At 43.1% G+C, this 20,308-nt stretch overlaps 2 protein-coding genes across 8 annotated transcripts in view; both read left to right on the top strand.

Annotated features, from left to right (window-relative positions):
• znf532 (zinc finger protein 532) overlaps positions 1-1,702 on the top strand; it is a 23,373-nt gene extending 21,671 nt beyond the window's left edge. For all 7 annotated transcript variants that reach the window (XM_061263728.1, XM_061263727.1, XM_061263726.1 and 4 more), the window contains one exon: positions 1-1,702. This exon is cut by the window's left edge and continues 1,195 nt beyond it. The gene's annotated coding sequence lies outside the window, so the exon portion shown is untranslated.
• Positions 1,703-4,093: 2,391 nt separating this feature from the next.
• oacyl (O-acyltransferase like) lies at positions 4,094-15,275 on the top strand. The gene is made up of 15 exons (XM_061262163.1): positions 4,094-4,241; positions 5,619-5,752; positions 5,857-5,935; positions 6,372-6,504; positions 6,806-7,096; positions 8,134-8,258; positions 9,005-9,107; positions 11,327-11,428; positions 11,946-12,111; positions 12,678-12,757; positions 12,839-12,949; positions 13,069-13,192; positions 13,560-13,746; positions 14,309-14,451; positions 14,635-15,275. Exons 1-15 carry the CDS (start codon positions 4,094-4,096, stop codon positions 14,737-14,739), a joined length of 2,031 nt encoding a protein of 676 aa, XP_061118147.1. The 3' UTR covers positions 14,740-15,275.
• The last annotated feature ends 5,033 nt before the right edge of the window (positions 15,276-20,308 follow it).

Raw genomic sequence — 20,308 nt, forward strand, 5'->3', positions numbered from 1 at the left:
GTTGCAGTATTTTTATTATGCTTTACTCAGTTGGAAACCAGCTGTGCTTCGTTAAAAGACAGGAGACGTTGACGTTGAATGGGAAACAACTCCGGATGTCTTTTGTGTCTTTATTTTTCTTCTCAGGCAGCTCTTCGGTGTCATAACTGAAGGAGTTATGATCGCAATGCGTCTTTTTTTGCACACAACACCTTTTGCTTTTAGCTAAGTTTTTGGAAGCACTTTGGAGGCAGTTTGGTAACCTGAATTGAGCTGAAAAAGCTCGCTATGAGTGTCTTACACGATATGTAAGAGTAGCAGTGTGACTGAACCATTTATAATTATTCATATAGGAGGTATTGGTACAGTATTATGTGTCAAGCCAGTCTCTATAGTTGTATAGCTAATATGCATGGCCCAAATCTGTGTGAGTTCAGTTAACTTTTGCTGCTCTTGAAACTATGAACTGATATACTTTGTATCCACATGCCATATGATTTCTGCTCATTGTGTAACCTGCCATGCCCCAAAGTCCACCTCTCAGTCAGGGCAGGCTGTGGGGGGGGATGGAGGAGGTGGGCATGTGTCTAAAGACCGCCATGTTCCTCCACTCATTCTTACTCTCATACTGAACACATACTCCCTATTCCAGTTCACCTGTTTGCTCCTCAAAACCTGCGGCTGAGATGCTTATTTTCTTCAGTTTTCTGGATATTTCTCTTTAAGTATGCTTGGCTCAGGCAGGTGTTGAGCTCAGACAGGTGTTGGGCTCAGGCAGGTGTTGGGCTCAGGCAGGTGTTGGGTTCAGACAGGTGTTGAGCTCAGGCAGGTGTTGGGCTCAGGCAGGTGTTGGGCTCAGACAGGTGTTGGGTTCAGACAGGTGTTGAGCTCAGGCAGGTGTTGGGCTCAGGCAGGTGTTGGGCTCAGACAGGTGTTGAGCTCAGGCAGGTGTTGGGCTCAGGCAGGTGTTGGGCTCAGGCAGGTGTCGAGCTCACACAGGTGTTGGGCTCAAGTAGGTGTTGGGCTCAGGTGAATAATTCCCTATGCTGATCATGATGTGTGGATGTCCCGCCCCTTTCCCAACACTCTATAAAACACTCCCTTTCAGTGGGTTCAGCCAAGACCAAAATGTGGTGAGCAGTGGAGGCTCTCCAGTGAAACTACTGTTCTTCTGCGTCTTACCGATCGTCAGGGAAGCATCGTCAGAAAACAACTCCCAGAGCTGTAGCATTACTTTACTCTTAGCACATTCTGTGAATTGTAAACGGTGGCAAAGGAAGTGGGCAGGTGTACGTTTTATTTTAAAAAGAAAGACTTGCCTTCCGAAGTTAAGAATGTTCATGTAAATGTGGAACTGGAAACGGTTACCTGTTCTTAGTCAGCGATTAGCTGTAGCCACTCCTCAATGTCTTTAAATCTTGAACAGTGTTTTACATTTTAAGAGAGAGATTGACAAAATATGAAGAAAAAAACAACTTTATAATTGTGCTTTTCTTTTCTCTGTTTTCTTTTTTATGTCATATATCCCTTATAAGGACACATTGTTTTTTTTGTTTTTTTTTACTTTTTAAACTAAATATTTTTATGTAGAATTATAACTGCATGAGAGAAGCCATTAATGGCTGTTATCTGTTTCTTAGAATGTGTCTTGCTGCTGTTAAGTAGAGATGTCAAATGCTCCCGTTTAAATGGTTATTGATGTCAATAAATGAGTAAACCAGCAGATTTTTGTCATACGAGAGACGTGTTATCTAATTAATGACACACACCAGATTTGGATGTGGTAATTCCTCCATGTTGTGATTTACTTTCATTATGTTCAAGTCCAGAGTTGTTGGTAAGAGCGACACGTCACAGAAAGGATTCCTGTTCTGCAGTTTGTTTTGAAAAGATGTTTCACCATTCACTCTTTTTCCCCTTGTCTCGTGTAGAGTTCCTCAGTAAAGTGTCACTTTCTGCAGAATATGAACTTCTTTGCTAATACTAATGGTTTTGATATTGTTCCATAAATGAGCTTAATGTCAGTGTAAGGTTACTGTTTGGTATGGGGAGACTGGTCATACTGGTCATCCTGGTCAGAGGGCGGCCATCTCTCCTGCCATAGACGAGTCTGTCTGTGTGGGAGGGGGTCTGTAGTCCTTTATCTGTTACCCTCTGCTCTCTACATGTCTAAATGAAGAAGAAAATTGGGTGGGTGGTCTGTCTGTCTTGAAAAATAACTGCTGGTCATTTACAATCCTGCCATATTGTTTTTGTTTGTTAGAGGTGTTCATGAAGACATCTTCGCCACTGAAGTAAAATACTTACTAAGCTTCAAATCTGACCATTAAACACGGACTGGTTGCTGAATGCTTCAACCAGCTGCCTTTCTCTTCATTATTGGTGTTAAGCAGTAAAGAAAGCGTCATGTTTGTAAAACCCCACGCTAACCCAACGACGGAATTTAGCGAGGGCTGAAGGTATCAGCGTGCTCGTCCTTCTGGTGTTGCTGAAAGAATACTAATAGGGTTAAAAATTAGTGGCCCCTATGCGGAGATTCTAGATCAGCCAATAAATAAGCCACGATACAAAGACAGGAGTACCACTCTGCCTTCCGCTCTTTACTGGTCCGGGCTGACCAAGAACCTCCACAATAGGGCCAATATATTCACCTTCGTTTATCTGACTCCATTTGAATAATAATTTAGATTAGTTGTCCACATTTAGTGGATGTCTTATTTATAATTTTGACTTGATCGCTATAGGAATCCTGTACTGAGAAGATCTCGCTGAGCAATCCTCTGCTGGTACCACCGCATGTCACATCGCGCGTAATGTGCACGTCTCATGAACTGACTAGCTATCTGTAGTCATTACAGAGGTCGCAGGAATAGCTACTCTCGGGTATATCTGTTTACAGCCTAGGGACCCAAGCAGACCAACATAGCTACGGCTGTGCTCGACATGAATGAACTACCATGCGGAGGCGAGGGATTTACCAACATAGGTCTACGGGTGCTATACGCCGTGATACAGTAAGTGGAAATAATCATCCTCCCTAGACCAGTTCGAAGGGGTAAACCAAGCATTCCCTGTATAACATTAAGTGTCAGTAAGGAAAACCAAACAGATCAAGTTTTAACAATTTTATTTTCCCAGGCAGGTTACATACACGTAATTACATACTAGTTCCAGATACAATATAAAAACAAACCAAATTACGAAGTCTTAAAAGTCATACCTGGTAATAAAAGCTATATACGGGAGTCTGGCTACAGACACCCTGTACATAGAAATTACGTGCACTATGTGCACGGGAGGCTGATTGTATTCTCCCAGATTGCTTAGTTTACTGTCCTTAAACCCAAAATCTGGCCTTTGATGTTAACCCTAAAAATGGGTCACCCATCTGGAATTTGGAGCCACGCCTCCCCAGGAAACGCAGGGGGGGTTGAGGCACATGGCTTTCACTGGGGCAGAGCTCCACACATTTTCTCCCTGGTTCCTTGTTGGTTATGATGTCCAGGGTTTGCTCTTGCAAAAATGAAACCATTGCACCAGTCGCACTGAAACAATCAGAATAATACCAAACATGAATATTATCTGAACTGACTTTGTCATGAAACATCCAGTGCTGTACACATCATTTAGTGACTGAGTAAAGAGGGAGAGAGCAATAAAGGGGGGTTCGAAGGGAATAATGGGCCCAACAGGCCTTGCCCTCTGAAACCTTCCCGTGCCGTAAAGGATGTTGCCCCGTCGTAATGAGTTTTACGGCTGGAGGCCTGAGTCTTCCCCCACAGGCTCCTGCCCGTATGGGTGCGGAGATAATGGGGGTTAATGGTGCATGCTCCTGGGGTTAAATTACTTTACAGCCATATTTTGCCACAATACCAGAGGAAGCCAGCAAGCTGACCAGCCCTGAAAGATAATGCCAGATGTTCATCATTTCCATCTTACATGTTGAAACGTTCTCATTTCAAAATGGCCCGGCATCTCTCATCAATTATGCCTACAATTTACACGCAGATTTGTAAGTCTAGATTGTGTGACCGGAAGTTATTGCTCTGTGGTCATGTGTCTGCCGAATGTTATTTAAGCCGCAGAGATGAAGCGCAGAGAGTCACATCTCAAGATGGCCTGGGTGTGGAGCGTTATCCTCTTCTGCGTAACCGTCTGTTCAGGCTACCATATTGGAAACGTGTCACAGAAGTGTGTCGATGACACGGTGGTGTTTCTGACGGAACTAGAGGAAGCTCAGCCAAGCAGATATGCAGTATTAAGTAAGTACATGAGTTACTGTAATGCTATTAATTGCCCTTCTTTTTTCTCATTGGCTAGAGTTTTAATATGTTAGAAGGCTGGATATAAAACATTACAACAGCCAGTTCCATTCTTGGTTTTTGCTTCTACATGTCATTATGTTTTTCCTGTGCTTAATGTGCCTTGTGCATGTGTGTGCCTACAGCATTTAATTTGATTATCTTCATAAAAACTTGCCTACATATGGCTTAATGTAATGTTAATTTTGCAATTACTTTTCAGCAGCCTTTCTTTGCAGCAGATGTCTTTGAGAAATGTTTTGTCCTGATGATTTATTTTTACATTTACATTTACATTTTTGTCATTTAGCGGATGCTTTTAATCCAAAGCGACTTACAAGTGCATAGGTTCTTCCACAAGTTAAAGCATCACATCCATAACTAGTAAAATACACATGAAGTGTTGCTCTAAACATATAGTCATCATAAGTGCAATGTTTTTTCACTATCTTAGACTATGTACTTACTTGCAGAGTGTTTTTTGTTCAGCTTTGTTTAAATTATGAAAATGTAAAATTAAGTCTAGCACTTAAGAGCCATGCAAACTGGTGAAATCATAGCCACAGCTTCCTGTTTGCTAAAGGCCATAATGTACAAATGTATAATACAGTACATAAACTATTTCCCTGCTGGAAGAAACAGTATAGATTTGATTTCATTTGAAACATAAAAACGTAGCAATGTGGCAAACTTGGGCTCAAGTGTGTTTGACACAGGATATATCGGAGATGTTCACCAGTACAATTATTTGACGATATTCCATTCTATTTTTGCAAATGCCTAACCAAGCCTTTATTCACAAGACAATAACCAGCTATTCATAATATAATATAGAATTATATTATATTATGTATTATCTATAATATATCAAAGTTACATTTTGAGTTTTATTTTTATTTTTATAATGAATAACGAACAAATAAAGGGTGCATCTAACATTAAAATGTACCAGCATTTACCATTAAAAAAAATATTTTTTACATTCTTATCCATAGTCAGTATTAAACCAGAGTGCCAATAATTGTGGAACCTATTTTTTGGGGAAATACATTTTTTATTTGAAAAATGTAAGACTTTGGTTAATGAATAAAGCATAATACTGTATGCATGTTGGAAAATAGGTTATGTCAATAACTATTATGTTTTTAGTATACAGAACTTTTTGTGCACATTTAGCAAGGGTGCCAATAATTCTTGATCATTTATTCAGCTTTACAGTATAATACCAGATCATGTTAAAATTCGATTTTGAAGAAATCATTGAGGTTTCATCAATACCCCTGTAGTATTGTCATTTTATTTTTTATGTGAAAGTTTTTTTTATGTTTTGCTGCATAGTGTATGATTCCTTTGGCAAAATGGGCAGTGACATTGAGGCTGGAAATGTGAACAGGCCTGGATCACGGGAAGAATGCCAGTTAGCCAGCGGTCCTGGGTTCAAAGGGCAATACTGCCAGGTGTTTTTAAAACAGGTAAAGACATGTCTCCATCGCCTCAAACATTCTTTACGTGGATTTAAGCCGTGGTATGTTGGTTGATATATTTCTTTTTTTTTGATGCTGACACTGTGAAACAGGCCCCGATCCAGTACTTTGTTGGCGTTTGTGTCCCAGACTCATGTGAAGAAACAGAAGTTCAGACACTCGTTTTTTATGGTAGGTTGCTCACTTCCCCTCGGTTATTCTAAACGTGGTTATAATTTTGATTGTGCTGGTGATGTTGTGCCTGCTATCATATTTTCAATTCAGAAGAACACACAGGATATCTACATCAATCCATTTATATCCATATAGGCCTATGGTACACAGGGCAAACCATTTTAAGTAGTCTTGTCTGAAATATGACTGTTTTATTCTCTCATTTAATACAAACACTGTACGTCCTGACCTTTATCATGTGCAAAATCGTTTGGCACACATAGTTATGGTATTTGTTTTGCACCAATAATTGGTTCTGTTATTAGTTTGGCATGTGCTGGAAGATTTAAAGCTAAACCTGTGACTGTGATTACATGGTAGGCCTATTTCTTGAACGCTGATATTTCTGAAATGCTTTGAATGGGATTTCTAATTTTTCATTTTTGGTTTCCAGAGACATTCCAGCTAGCTAGCAAGTCCCTGATCCCCCCAGTCCCCCCTATAATCCTGCCTGACTCCAAACAGGGGGTCTACATGGCTCAGTGTTTCACCCACACCCCACCGGACTTCTCTGTCATCATCAGCCTGTGAGTGACTGCCCGTTACTTTACATTACAGTAATCTTGCTGACGCTTTTATCCAAGGCGACTGACAGTTGATTTGGACTAAGGACAGGGGCCAATCCCCCCCCCCTGAAGCGATGTGGGGGTTAAGGGCCTTGCTCAAGGGCCCACAGCTACACATATCTTATTGTGGCTCACTCAGGCTTGAACCGCCAGCCTTCCAGGTCCCGGTCACAAGATGCCTCCGAAACGCATTCTTCGCAATGCCGGATTACAGGAAGGAGTCACGTCCATTACCCACGTATTCTCCACGCTTTCCCCGCAGGTTCGTGTGCTCCTTGCTGATCGCCATTCCTCTGGTGGCGACCGTGTACGTCGGCGTCGTCCAGTGCAGGCAGTGGAAGGAGATCGACCCCTGGAGCGGTACAGCCCTGAGCACGAACTTCAACCACTACGGCACCCTCATGCCCAACGGCTCCGCCACCACCAACAACAACGGCTGCATATTCCCCGAGGCAACGGACAGCTGCAAATCCAAGGAAGACAAACGGACAAAAAGCAAGTACACAGCCCTGCTGGGAAAAAAAACAGCTCAAGCTTGGTTTTTAAACAGCTGGTAGCTGATTGACCAGTTCAGACTAGCTCCCAGCTTGACATGGTTTGATCAGCTACCGGCACAGACAAGCTACCAGCACTAGCTGGTTGACCAGCGCATACCCAGCTAGACCAGCTTTATGACCAGCTTAAACATGCTGGTTGACCAGCTCATACCCAGCTAGACCAGCTTTACGAGCAGCTTGGCCATGCTGGTTCACCAGGTCATACCCGGCTAGACCAGCCTATGACCAGCTTGACCAGCTGAAGTTTCAACTGGCATAGTTGGATTTTACAGCAGGAAGAGGTTTTCTGAGATCACTTCTAGGGACATGAATTCTAATGCTCATATCCCTATGTGCTTTTACTCTCGAATACTCTTTATTTCTGAAGATGTACTAGCACATGGAAGGCACAGACATTACTGCTAATTTTGCGTTGTATATACAGTATAAAGTACATAAGTTATAAAAGTTTAAATAATTGTTTACAATCAAATATAAATGTATTCCAGCCAAACTGAGGTTAAATATTACTAGCTTCACTTGTCAGACCCATATGTTTCAGGGTGCATTTGGGGTCTAGATAATGACTAATTACTTTTTTTGGCAATTAGCCACCTATCATTGCGTAGCTGATCCTACCTCACACCGTTGCACCGTAGCCCTGCCCCTGTGGTGACAGCAGTGGTCCAGGCTGTGAATGTGGGTGATTGACGGGCCTGTGGTCCCCTCCCTCTGACAGGGGGGTGACATGGCTCAGGCGGTAAGAGCAGTCGTCTGGCAGTCGGAGGGTTGCCGGTTCGATCCCCCGCCCGGGCTGTGTCGAAGTGTCCCTGAGCAAGACACCTAACCCCCAAATGCTCCTGACGAGCTGGTCGGGGCCTTGCGTGGCAGCCAATCGCCGTCGGTGTGTGAGTGTGTGTATGAATGGGTGAACGGAGAAGCATCAATTGTACAGCGCTTTGGATAAAGGCGCTATATAAATGCCTGCCATTTACTATTTACCATTGACAGGTGGTCTGCGCGGGGCCATGCAGGCACTCTGTCTCCAGAGCAGTGCGGCCGGCCTGCTGGGCACGGTGAACGCGGGGGGGAACTACGCCTCTCTGAACGGCATCCGCATCCTCAGCCTGCTCTGGATCATCAGCGGACACAACCTGCAGTTCAGCACCTGGAACATGGGTGAGGAGACACGGCACTGCCGTTCACCGACGGGCGTCATATCTTGAGTATCAATCACGGGAAACTTATTCATTAGCTGAAGTGCTGTACTGTACACTCACTGAGCACTTCGTTAGGAACACGTATGCACCTACTTATTCGCGCGATTATCTAATCGGCCAATCGTGTGGCAGCAGTGCAATGCATGAAATCATGCAGGTACGGGGCAGGAGCTTCAGTTAATGTTCACATCAACCAGCGGAATGGGGAAATAATGTGATCGAAGTGACTTTGACCGTGGAATGATTGCTGGTGCCAGACAGGGTGGTTTGAGTATCTCAGAAATTGCTTATCACCTGGGATTTGTGCAGAGAATGGTGTGAAAAGCACAAAACATCTAGTGAGCAGCAGTTCTGCAAGCAGAAATGCATTGTTAATGAGAGAGGTCAGAGGAGAAGGAAGGTGACAGTAATGCAAAAAATTTACAACAGGGGTATGCAGAAGAGTATCTCTGAAGACACAACTTGTCAAACCTCAAAGTATAATAAATACCTAATAAAGTATTATTTTCATATTTATTATTCTGTGGTATCAGCAGTGTCACTTTACTATTCTGTATACTACTTCCTTTTTAAAGTTTACAAGTGTTTGACTTGTCTTGCAAACGTCTGTTAATTTTTGTGCATTTACATGATGAATGACATAATCACATTTATATATAGGGTCTGAAATGTGTGAGATTTATATGGTTGTTTTCCTATACACAGATAATTACAAGAGATGGAGGGAGAGAGTGGCGAACAACCCCCTGTACGTGGTTGCCTACAGTGGGCCAGTCTATCTGTCTGTGGACACCTTTCTCCTCCTGGGGTAAGAACTGAACCGTGGCTACATATGGCCATGGGTTTAGCAGTATGAAAATAAGCATGTGGACATAAAATATACTGTCTATAAAATGGGTCATGTAGTTTTGTCTCGCTTAAATGACAAAGTCATGAAAATAACATTTAAATTATGACCTTGGGAGGGCGGAACCTTTGAGGGGGAGGTCCTGCTTATCGGGTGGGCGAGAACTGACAGGTCCAACACTAACATGGTGCATAGACATTCTGATAGCTGTATGGCCTGGGGGTCTTTGACAGCACAATATATTCAGCTCTGTGTTAATATTTTGGCTTACTCTGGCTACTTTACAAATATTGCCTTTTCAACGACGGAGACAAAATGGCAGCTTGGGGGACGGAGGCTGGACGCTGTCATTTTCTTATTAAAATGAATGTCAGTTACACAGTCTTTGTGCAGATTTCACAGCTGAGCTATACAGTCAGGCCCTATCCACATTTTGCATACTTTATTGTGTTGTAGATTTAATTTTAAACCGATAAAATTGCAGTTTTTGTCCATCAATCTACACTCAATAACCCATGATGAGAAAGTGAAGTAAATTCTGGCAAATCTCTAATTTACATAAGTATTCAGACCCTTTTCTGTGGCTATCCAAATTGTGGTCAGGTGCATCCTGTTTGCTTTAGTTATCCTTCCGATGTGTCTAGAACTTGATTGGGCAAATTGAATTGATTGTACATAGTTTAGAAAGGCACACACTTGTGTGTCCCACAATCCCACAATTCACACTGCATTTCAGGAGAAAAACCAAACCATGAAGTCCAAGGAACTCTCTGTAGACCTAAAATTGTGGCGGAGCACAGTGGCCTCAATAATTGTGAATTGGAAGAAGTTTGGAACCACCAGGACTCTTTCTGGCTGTCCAGCCAAACTGAATAGCTGGGCAAGAAGGGCCTTGGTCAGGAAAGTGAGCAAGAACCCAACCATCACTCTAACAGAGCTTCGGAAGTCCTCTGCAGAGATGGGAGAACCTGCTGGAAGGACGACCATCTCAGCAACACTCCTTCAATCAGGCCTTTATGGTAGAGTGGCTAGACGGAACCCACTCTTGAGTTAAAGGCATATGAAAGCCTGCTTGGAGTTTACCAAATTTAAAGGACTTGAGCATGAGGAAAAATATGATCTGGTCTGATGTTAAAAAGTAAACTATTTAGGCAGAACTCCAAACACAAGGCACTGCTCATCACCTGACTAATGCCATCTCTACGGTGAAGCATGGTGGTGGCAGTATCATGCCATGGGGGTGCTTCTCAGTGGCAGGAACAGGGAGGCTGGTCAGAATTGAGGAAAGGGTGAATGTAGAAAACCTGCTCCAGAGTGCACCTCTCAGCACGACAATGACCTGACGCATACAGCAAAGACAATGTTGGAGTGGCTTCTGGACAAGTCTCTGACCGTCCTTGAGTGGCCCGGCCAAAGCCCAGACTTAAACCCCATAGTCATCTGTGGAGAGACCTGAAGATTCACAGACTCTTGCCATCCAACCTCACAGAGCTTGAGAGGATCTGTCAGGAAGAATGGGATTAACTGCCCAAATCCAGGTGTGCAAAGCTTGTAGAGACTTACCCAAGAAGACTGTAATTACAAAGTACTGAATTAAGGGTCTGAATACTTAAAATATATAAATGAGAGATTTCAGTTTTAGATTCTTAATACATTTGCAACATGTTTTCACTTTGTCATTATGGGATTTTGAGTGCTGGGCCATTTTTTGCCCATCTACAACACAATAACATGGTGGTTTTTCCAGCTTAAGATCATGAAGAAAAATAATGTTTACTGGACAATTAGAACACATCACTACAAAGGCTGAGCTGTTCCAAAAGCTGTCTCTTTTATGCATTCCAAGATTTCCATGCTCTAAACAGCCTTGTGGACCCATGATTCCCTACCCCTCGCCCCCATTAAGAGAGGTCAGATGGAAGGGCCAAAGGTCAAAGGTTACCTTGACAGCAGCATCTTGTCTGACACCGGTAGCTCTGTTCTGGCTCCTCACAGTGATTTAGGAAGCCATTGCATCACTGCTTCAACTGCCATTTTCCCAATCGGCTTGCCAACACGGGGATGACGTAACCTGCACTCTGTGGCATTAGTGGCATGTCTGAATGACCTGTGCTTAGGTCTTGTTAAAGGAGTTGTGAATCTCTTTCCTGGAAACAAACACTTTATCTTCTCTTTCACAGAGGACTTCTGAGTGCAAAGTCTTTTTTGGCCCTAGTTCAGAGGGCAGATGATACGATAAGTCTAAGGCTGGTGGCCAGTTTCTTGTTCAAGAGATTAAGAAGGTGAGTTGGTCACACGAGTGTTTTTCATATTGTAATTCCCGATTGCATTTATTACTTTGAATGTCTTTATGGTTTTGCATAATGGAAGACATTTTTGTATGTGTACATTCCGCATTCCTTCAAATGTCACTCGAGATGTAAGACACCATGACATGTGCATTTTGACATGGTCATGTAGTACAGTGGCACGTTAACATTCTGTTTACTTAACACTTACCAGCTGTAAAAATGGATTCCTTTATTGGAGTCAGATAGCAAATTATTTTGTTTTATCAGTGCAAAAATAAGCTGTCTTTACACTTACATGTATTTCTGAAAAAATGGAACACATTGCTGTCTTGTACATACGGTATCATTAGCTGTGTCTGATATTTATTCGTGTCTTGAGATGGTGCTCATCCAAAGCCTGACGACACGGCCCTGTATGGTGTACCAGCGCTTACAAGATCCACTCAATCAGTTACCTTCAGGAATGTTCTGCTGGAGTAACGCTGCTGGTTTGTTGCCTGCGTCGCAGGGTCCAGCCCCTCCACATCTTCATCGTGTGTCTGACCATCAGCGTCTTCTCCATGGTCCAGAATAACTCCTACGACTCCATCACACACAACGAGCTGCAGCACTGCAGGAAGTACTGGTGGTCCAACGTTCTGCTCATCAACAACCTGCTGCCCGTCGTTGACATCGTGGGTATTGTTGTGGTTCATGTGCCGATAAATAAGATGGCCGCTGTTATAACTACAAGAAGCGGCCTCTAATTTAGTGCTATCTTGCTACGATACTATGTATGGGTCAGAAATATTGACTAAATCTGTATATGAATAATAAAAGGTAGATGTAATGGTATATAATACATTGGCAAATAGCAGGGGTCTCCTATGAAGACCATTTTACTTTTCAGACTGTCATGGTGTAAAATATCCTGATTTATTTCTGACTGCTTTCATAGAGTACATCTATATGCTTGTGCTGAAGCCCCTGTTATCCCGTTTTAGCCTGATAGCTGATTCATCTAAATGTTAGTGAAGAAGCTAACCAAAAGTAATTGCCCAATTTCTTCCAGTTACTGGAAAACAAGCTCTGTTCCGGTGAATGATTCCATCGTGGAATCGAGGAAGATTCGTAAATGGCCCAATTATGAAAATAGTTGAGGGTTCCTTGGAATACATTGTCAAGAGGGTTTGAGCTAGAATTCACTCTTTCTTTTTTACAGTTTTTGCTAAAATGTAATTATTTATTATTTTGCATCCAGTGTGTTCCCTGGTCCTGGTATCTCTCTGTGGACTTCCAGTATTACACGACAACCCCCCTTCTGGTGTTCCTCTACAGACGGTAAGAACAGCCAAGGTTTCCAAATCACACTGATAAGAGTGGCTCTGCACTTCAACTTAAACGGCACTTATTTTTTTTCAGAAATAAATTCGCCATGTCTGCTCTCGCAACCATTCTCCTGCTGATCTCCATCCTAGCCAGTGCCTTCATAACGGCCACAGTGCAACTCCCAGTCCACCAACCAACAACACTGTAAGCGCCAAAATTATTCCACGTACATTTACCCAGTTTGTATCAGCCTGAGCTCACTAAATACTTACTGCAATGAGCAATAAATGTTCTGTTTTGTTTTTATGAATGGTGTGTTTCAGGGACTATGCATCCTTCTATGAGTATTACTACAACAAACCTTGGACCCGGTATGGCCCATATTTGATTGGGGTTTTTACAGGGATATTCCTCAATACCAAGAAATCTCACCTTTTAAAACATCAGGTAACTGTGACTGCCATGATAAACTGTTCTTTTAATGTACACGCAGTGAGCACGTTGTTAGGTAGAAGCCGTACACCAGTTAATGGTAATATCTAATCTGCCAATCACGTGGCAGCTACTAAGTGATGATTTGTGATTGGTGCTCATCCTACATCGTATACATTTCAGAATGTGTCCTCCTGTAAAGTGCCGCTCAGTTTTGGACCCAGGCATTCTCTTTAAACGCCAAATACTGTGAATAAAAACCATTCCATTGTCTAGAACCGAGAATGGCTTCAACAAAAATGAATGTAAGGATAAATGTTGAATGAACAGACTGGATAGCTACAGCACCAGGAGGGACACTCACCACCATTGTGTGTCTCAGTGGCAGGCTGCCCTCGGCTGGGTCTCCTCGGTGATCGTCATCGCTGCGCTCATCGCCCTGTCCTACGTCCTGCGGGACGTGCCGGACCAGCCCTCCATACCCCACGCCGCCTACCAGGGGCTCCACCGCACCCTGTTCGGGCTGTGCGTGGCCTGGGTGATTCTGGCCTGTGAGGAGGGCTACGGAGGTGAGTGCGCTCCCGGGACAAAACCGTTTCACGGGCACGACATTGAGAGCGACGTTCATAAAACACCGTTTGTAGTTCAGCGTACGAACAGGCCGCATTTATAGAGTGAGAATCCCTCTCACTCACCCATTCACTCACGCAATGGCGACAGGCTGCCATGCACGGCACCAGCCAGCTTGTCAGGAGCATTTGGGGGTTAGGTATATTACTCAGTTCGACACACCCAGGGCAGGGGATCAAACTAGAAACTGCCAGACGACCGCTCTTACCTCCTGAGCTAATGTCACCCCAATCTGGAGCCCAACATTAACCAAAAACCCTCAGCAACTGGAAGGAGATGCCACTGGATATCCAACACACACAACTAATGCCTCCACATTTCTGTCTAATTCTGTGGCATGCGTGCGGGTAAGATTAGACCGTATCACAGGCGTGTCTTTCGTGATTGGTGATGGGGAAGTCACATGCTGTGGTGGAATGTTTCCACTGGGTAACTAACCAAACACATTTGTTGCTTGCACGTTTCATAAGCTGTGTCAATTCATTTTATTCCTCTGTACAGGATTCATCAATAAAATGATGTCACTGAAACTGTGGGTTCCTCTGTCAAACATCAGCTATGCCTGCTATATGATTCATCCCCTCATTATCATACTGTACAACGGAAAACAAGACACACCGACACATTACAATGACATCAACTTTGTGAGTATCAAGCTGATTTTATGGGTTAATTAGAGGATTGAAACAACCTTCAATCCTTTCGTTCTACAACAAATATGTGAAGGGTGAATGTTAAATATAGTGCATATTAAGATTATTATCATTATTATTAATGTGCGTGTGTCTTGTTTCTCCTCCATGTCTTCACCCTGTTTTTCTTTACAGATGTACCTGTTCTTGGGGCACACAGTGTTGTCAGGACTTGTGGGCTATGTCCTGACTGTGCTAATTGAGAAGCCTTACATGTTCCTGAAAGGTTTACGGGGATAAATACGGATTTATTGGACTCAACACAGACCAGCTTGGACAGAGAAAACTGTTCCTTCATGATTCTGCATTGATATATGGTGATTTTTCTTGTGCATTCTTCAACATTGTCAATATAATTTCCAATTTTAATTAATCTATTATTTTATAAGTGTGAAATGTTGATTGTGCTGCCAGATTGTAAAGAATAGTTTTGTTAGTAGCTCTGAATCAGTTGCATATGTATGTTAAATAGTGGAGCGATGTTTTATGGTGCAACAGTACAGTACTTTGAGGGATGAATTTGAAAAATGTGTGTTTGTGGGTGTTTATTGCACTATGGACTTTATGTAGCACCGCACACAGATTTGGCTGGCCTCCTTGTGTGTCAAATTCCAAAGGCAGAGTAGTAGTATTGTGTTTCAGTGGTCCAGCTGAGTGTCGGTGTAAAGCATTCAATCCAATGACTTTCAATCCAAAGCGCATATTGGAAAAACTGAATGCGGCAGCAGAATCATAGGTCGTGTCTGCATCCTGTTAAATTCAAACAGGTTGTTCATCTGTGGGCGGCACGGATGGTGCAGTGGGTAGCACTGCCGCCTCACAGCAAGGAGGTCCTGGGTTCGAATCCCCGTCGGCCGGGGCCTCTCTGTGCGGAGTTTGCATGTTCTCCCCGTGTCTGCGTGGGTTTCCTCCGGGTACTCCGGTTTCCTCCCACAGTCCAAAGACATGCATGTTAGGCTGATTGGAGAGTCTAAATTGCCCATAGGTATGAGTGTGTGAATGAATGGTGTGTGTGCCCTGCGATGGACTGGCGACCTGTCCAGGGTGTATTCCTGCCTTTCGCCCAATGTATGCTGGGATAGGCTCCAGCCCCCCTGCGACCCTGTTCAGGATAAGCGGGTTCAGATAATGGATGGATGGATGGATGTTCATCTGTGGCTGTGCTACACAGTTACCTAAGACAGAGGACACCTGTGTTGTAGGGGCTGATGAAGGGCTGGAGCAGACTGAAATCTCTTGGGAGAAGGAGTGGAGGTTGGCAGTGTAATTAATGGTTGGGGAACCGGGCTTGTAACTAGAAGGTTTCAGGTTTGAATCCCATGGTACGACACTTGTACCCGTGATACAAGGCATTGACTTGTTTCAGTATACACTCAGTGACCACTTTGTTAGGTAGACCTGTGCACCAACTTAAAAGAATATCAGAATGGGGAAGAAATGTGACTTTGTAAGTGACTTTGACCGCGGAATGATGGTTGGTGCCAGACAGGGTTGTTTGAGTATCTCAGAAACTGGTGAACCCCTGGGATTTTCATGACACAATAGTCTCTAGAGTTTGCAGAGAATGGTATGAAAAACAAAAAACATCCAGTGAGCAGCCGTTCTGCGAGCAGAAACATGTTGTTAATGAGAGAGGTCAGAGGAGAAGGACCAGACTGATCGAAGGTATGCAGAAGAGCATCTCTGAACACACGATGTGTCAAACCTCTAAGTGGATAGGCTACAGCAGCAGAAGACTCAAGTCTAAAAAAGTCTAATAAATACCTAGTAAAGTGCTCACTGAGTGTATACTGTAGGTATATCCATCTGTATAAATGGATACTGTGTAAAAATGTCAAAGCTGAGTCTGGATATGAGCGTCTGCTAAATATCTGAAATGCAGTGAAAAATGAAACAAAGAGGAAAAGCAACTGTAAGCTCTCCTGTCAGAATACAGCTGAGGCCAGAACAACTGTTAGTACACCAGAGTTTTATTGCTGAACCCTCAATAAAAACCCAATTCCCCTTCAACATCTTTTCAACAAGTACTGGCTGCTCTGATTCATTTCCTACAAAAGCCTTACATTTTATACTTTTAATTAATTTTCCCACTATGACCCGCTGTTTCTAATAGAGTTACAGTGTGAAAGTACTTCTAGTAATTACCGTGGTGTTTCAGGCACCCTGTCTGTGATTCCCCACAGTGGCTTACGTAGCGCTTTCTGAACGGTGGCTGGTGAAATGTGGACAGTTCATCTTAATCAGGCGTGATTATGTTTCAGTTTTCCTGGCTCTAAAAGCAGGCTTTTGTATTAAAAAAATGTTTTTAAGTTAATGTGCACAGTGTGGTACACTTAAGTTAAGTGTCATTTTAATCCATTATAATTTCTTCTGTTCAGAAATTCGTCCTTCAGTTTTTGACGAAATTCCCATTCATATGACATGGCCTTCGGTAAACAGTGACCTCTTGTGGTTTTTGAGTAAAATGCTAAAGTGATGGTTGCTTAAATACACAGGCTAAGCACTAAAGATTTGAATAACATGAGAAACCAAACATTACAAAAACAGTACAAAAAGCTGCAAGTGAACTGTATAGCCACTGTATAACAGTTCACCAGGAAGACATCTGAGGTCTGAAGATGTAGTATGTCACACCGAGAGGCCAACTATATACAGTATATTACAGCTTACAAAAGTATTGACAGTATTGAAGAGCCAGCACGTGAAATCAATGTTGTAAACAGGAATTCATATTTATGATCTGCTCAATCACTGTGTTTCCCATAGAGGCAACTTATTTGTTATTCAGTTCATGAAGTAAAGAAAATGAAAAAAGACCACTATGATCTATGGATGCTTTTAAGTTCATCAGCTCACGAATGCATTAGTGACTCAGCGTCAGCAAACCAAGCAGTCAAAAACTGAAGGATCGGTCATAATACAAGTGTGTGTGGGTGTGCAGGTTGCTTACACTGAACCACTGATTAATTGTGTGTGTGTGTGTGTGTGCGTGTGTGTGTGTGTGCAGCAGGAGCATTATAGACATTAGGAGAGTTGAGAATAGAGTGAAATAGACTCACGTCATTAGTTGACATCTATGTATATTTTGGAAGGCCTTCCACACCGAGGCCTTTGCCTGACAGGAGAAGACCGACAGGGGCCTGGGGACTGCTGAGCCCACACCAAAAACGTGCAGAATGAAATATTCCTGAAATAAAATGTGTGTCATTGACATCCTATGAGCATGCGTCTGGTGTGTATCCTAAGCGAATACATGTATACGGCATCGTGAGATATTTTGAGCGTGAGAGAGAGCTGGGCGATTGAGCAAGGCTGGGCTAGTATTGCACCCTCCCAATACTAGGAACTCAGTCACAGGGCGAGCCCCCCACGTCGGGAAAGACACCACTCGGCCCCCCTCAGTGCAACTCAGGACCAGGCCCGGAGGTGAATACCCAGGCAAAGCGGGGTTTTATATAACACGCTCGGAAAGACGACACCTGCAACTGCGTACGTCTGAAGATCCGAGAAGTTCAGTCCAGGGTGGGATCCTTCAGGCAGGTCCGTGGACGTTATCTGAGAGGAGCATTGGGCAATCAGAAAATGACCGTTATGTGCTCATTCTAATTCAGGACGAAATTCTACATTTATTATTAAATAAATGCTTTGCTGAAGATTGACCCAAAGGATGTTTTTAGCTGTAGCCTGTGAGATTTCCTGGGATCATTTTAAAAGCTTGGCACATCCAAGTAAACACATTATTTGGTTTTATCCACCATGCGTGCCCTTTAAAGAGTTACTCTTGAGTCTACATCTGTGCAATGAGTTAATACTGGAGCTCACGCCTGAACTTTTACACACTTAGTAAACATTGCATAACATATTTTGAAGGGGTCAGCAGTTGATATTTCTGGGCTAATAAAAAAAACTTGCAACCTTCAATCATGTTGTATGCCCCTAGTGGAAAAGCATACTCAATATGTTTCTTGAATACCACTCACAGTTCTCCAATGGAGTGAGATCATCACACATTCCAATCCCAAATTTTTTCCCTTTTTGCCCTAGCTCAACCCATCAGAGGATAGGAAAAGTTGAAAGAAAAATAAGTAAAGACTGGGAAGTTGAGAAAAAGTTAATAAGGCAAATGCCCATGCTCCTTCAAACATCAGTTCAAAGCCACGTCAGTTAAATATGGCAGTTGTGTGTAGTGAGAGCTGGATCAATAGGTTGATCATTTATACGTCAGGCTTTTTGTTTGCTGGCTCAAAGGAACGTTTGGGAGTTCCTAACTTCTACTTATAGCTCCTAGAAGGAACATTTAAGGGGTTGGAATGTCCTTAAAGATGGCGGACCTCGATCGATTTCCGGGTCAGAAGCAAGGGCTAGAAAAAAGTGGAGAAAAATAAGCTCCATTAATAGGCTCCATTAATTAACTATCACTACTAAATATTTTCACCTGTACACCTGTTAGTATCCCTGCGACTATTTAACATCAAGGAGTCATAAAGACTTGCAAGTGGCCAAACCTCTTCCACAGAGCAATTCCTACAATAAAGTAATCACTGTGTAAGCCACGGCCAGAGGCGTTCCATCTCGATTTAGTTCCACGTCTGAGTGAAACTAGACTGAACGTCAGCCATGTTTGTGAAGTGTTAATTGCTATAGGCTAAACGGATCATAGCAGCACTGAGAGCTTCGGGTCCAACCGTGATAAGTGAGGAGAGAAAGGATAATCAGCCTCAACCGTGCTTGACCTTGGGGTGTTGCACAGATACAGAGACGGCGTGGACTATGACACGGGAAGAGGAGAGGGGAGTGTGAGTCTCAGAGCTGCAGACACCTCATTCCCCCATAGGGTACGAGGACATTCCCTGGCAGGAAACCAGATTCTGATCTATTAACAGCAGGCCAACGTCTGGGCTTGATAATGTAACTTTGACAGTTTGGGAGTCTGTAAAGCATGCCCTGCAAGCACTATCTTTACAGAAATGGAACATTCTGCTGTATATTTTGAAATTAAATTCATTTTCAGCACATCCTTTGCAGAGGTATTGGTGATGGTAACTTCTAGATTTTCACACCCCTACACACTAGAAGCAATGAGCCGGTGCTGAGCTTCTTTCTTCTTCTTTAGTTTTGTTTAACAGCGGTTGAAAAACTTAGAAGTGCATTACCACCACCTACGGAATGTAGTTAATTTCATTGGAATTTATTTGTTAATTTCATAAAAATAAAAATAAAATAAACCATCAATAAATCCACGTTCATTTCGATTCCTCCATTTCCCTAGTATCTGATTCCACCAAACCCTTTCTCTAAAAGTCCCTGAATCTCATCCCCAAAAATGTCTTTAGCTGCATGCACCACCATCTTAATCCTCTCTGATTTTGTGACGATCTCACCGGCCCAATTAACGACCATCGCAATAAATGGTAAAAAACTTCCATCTGTATTTACGCTTTGTCTGTGTCCGCCATGTTCTTTCGTCACTCTGTCCTGTTCTTTCCTCACGATTCCCCTGAGCTCTCCTCCGTTCCACCTCACTCTCCACTTTCCTTTCTCTTTCTCACACTCCTTTGTACCCACTGTGTGATTTTCCCCACGGTGGAAACATGATGCCCGATTTTTAGTCGGAGGACACTCTTCCTCTGCGCAGCCATCTTCCCCACACCTGTTACACCTGTGCGTCGTTCTCCGACATACTGCTGCCACATGGCCCTACTCTTGGCACCAACGACACCTCAGTTGAACCCTTTAAAATGCCCTCACCCTAGAACCGACAATCTAAAAACACTCTCCCGTAACTCAGGATCAAATTCTTGTAACACTG

The sequence above is a fragment of the Conger conger genome, chromosome 12 (assembly GCF_963514075.1).
Source record: "Conger conger chromosome 12, fConCon1.1, whole genome shotgun sequence".
Taxonomy (NCBI): domain Eukaryota; kingdom Metazoa; phylum Chordata; class Actinopteri; order Anguilliformes; family Congridae; genus Conger; species Conger conger.